This window comes from Buceros rhinoceros, unplaced genomic scaffold, assembly GCF_000710305.1.
Source record: "Buceros rhinoceros silvestris isolate BGI_N320 unplaced genomic scaffold, ASM71030v1 scaffold3868, whole genome shotgun sequence".
Taxonomy (NCBI): domain Eukaryota; kingdom Metazoa; phylum Chordata; class Aves; order Bucerotiformes; family Bucerotidae; genus Buceros; species Buceros rhinoceros.
Window position 1 is genome coordinate 152111 of NW_010428503.1, and position 755 is coordinate 152865.

General features: G+C 44.0%; 1 protein-coding gene across 1 annotated transcript in view; it reads right to left on the minus strand.

Moving 5' to 3' along the window:
- The window catches only part of LOC104498861 (probable G-protein coupled receptor 115), a 5359-nt gene extending 5124 nt beyond the window's left edge, over positions 1-235 (minus strand). The window contains exon 1 of the mRNA XM_010142296.1: positions 158-235. Coding sequence (XP_010140598.1) covers positions 158-235 — 78 coding nt within the window. The remainder of the gene's footprint in view (positions 1-157) is intronic.
- Between the last annotated feature and the right edge of the window lie 520 nt (positions 236-755).

Below are 755 nucleotides of genomic sequence, written 5' to 3' on the forward strand. Positions count from 1 at the left end.
TACACCAGGTAAGGAAGAAATTTTTTTTTTTTCCTTTTATGAGGGTAGTGAGACACTGGAACAGGTTGCTGAGAAAAGACGTGGCTATCCCATCACTGGAAGTGTCCAAGGTCAGGTGGGATAGGGCTTTGAGCACCCTGTGCTAATAAAAACTTACCGTGAGAGTGGTGCGCGGCACGGCTGGGAAGAAGTGCACAGCCCAAAGAAGCAGGCAGTGGACTACTCTCACATCCATTGCCTCGCATTTACTGCTTTCCTCCTGGAAGAAAGATATGGTAAAAAAGTCTAGATATCTGTGTTTTCACTTTTGAACACAGTCTGACTGCCAGTAAGAAAGCAGCTAAACCCATCCCAAAGACTGTCACCTTGCAAGGTGACTTTCAGACATTTATAATTTTTTTTTTCCTGAGAATAATTTGTGAACCTTTTCTTAAAAAAAAAAAGGTTAAAAATCTGTCTGACACTGGAAATTACTACATTAATAATTTACTGTAAACTGTGAGGTGGGGAGCTTATTAAAGCAGGTTAACTTATGAGTCCCTTTTGAAGTGATTTAAGACAGCCTCATCTCCACTGGGTTCAATGCTGCTATTCCCCTCAGGCAGGTCCTGATGAGACCTGCCATGGGAGGGAGGAATCTGGGGCCCTCAGACCGCGGATATCCAAATCGGAGAAACAAGGACCAGACTGAAGTGTTATTGCTGAAGCACTCAGGCCTCTGTTCCCTCCATGAAGTTTCTCATGGTCCTTGGCAA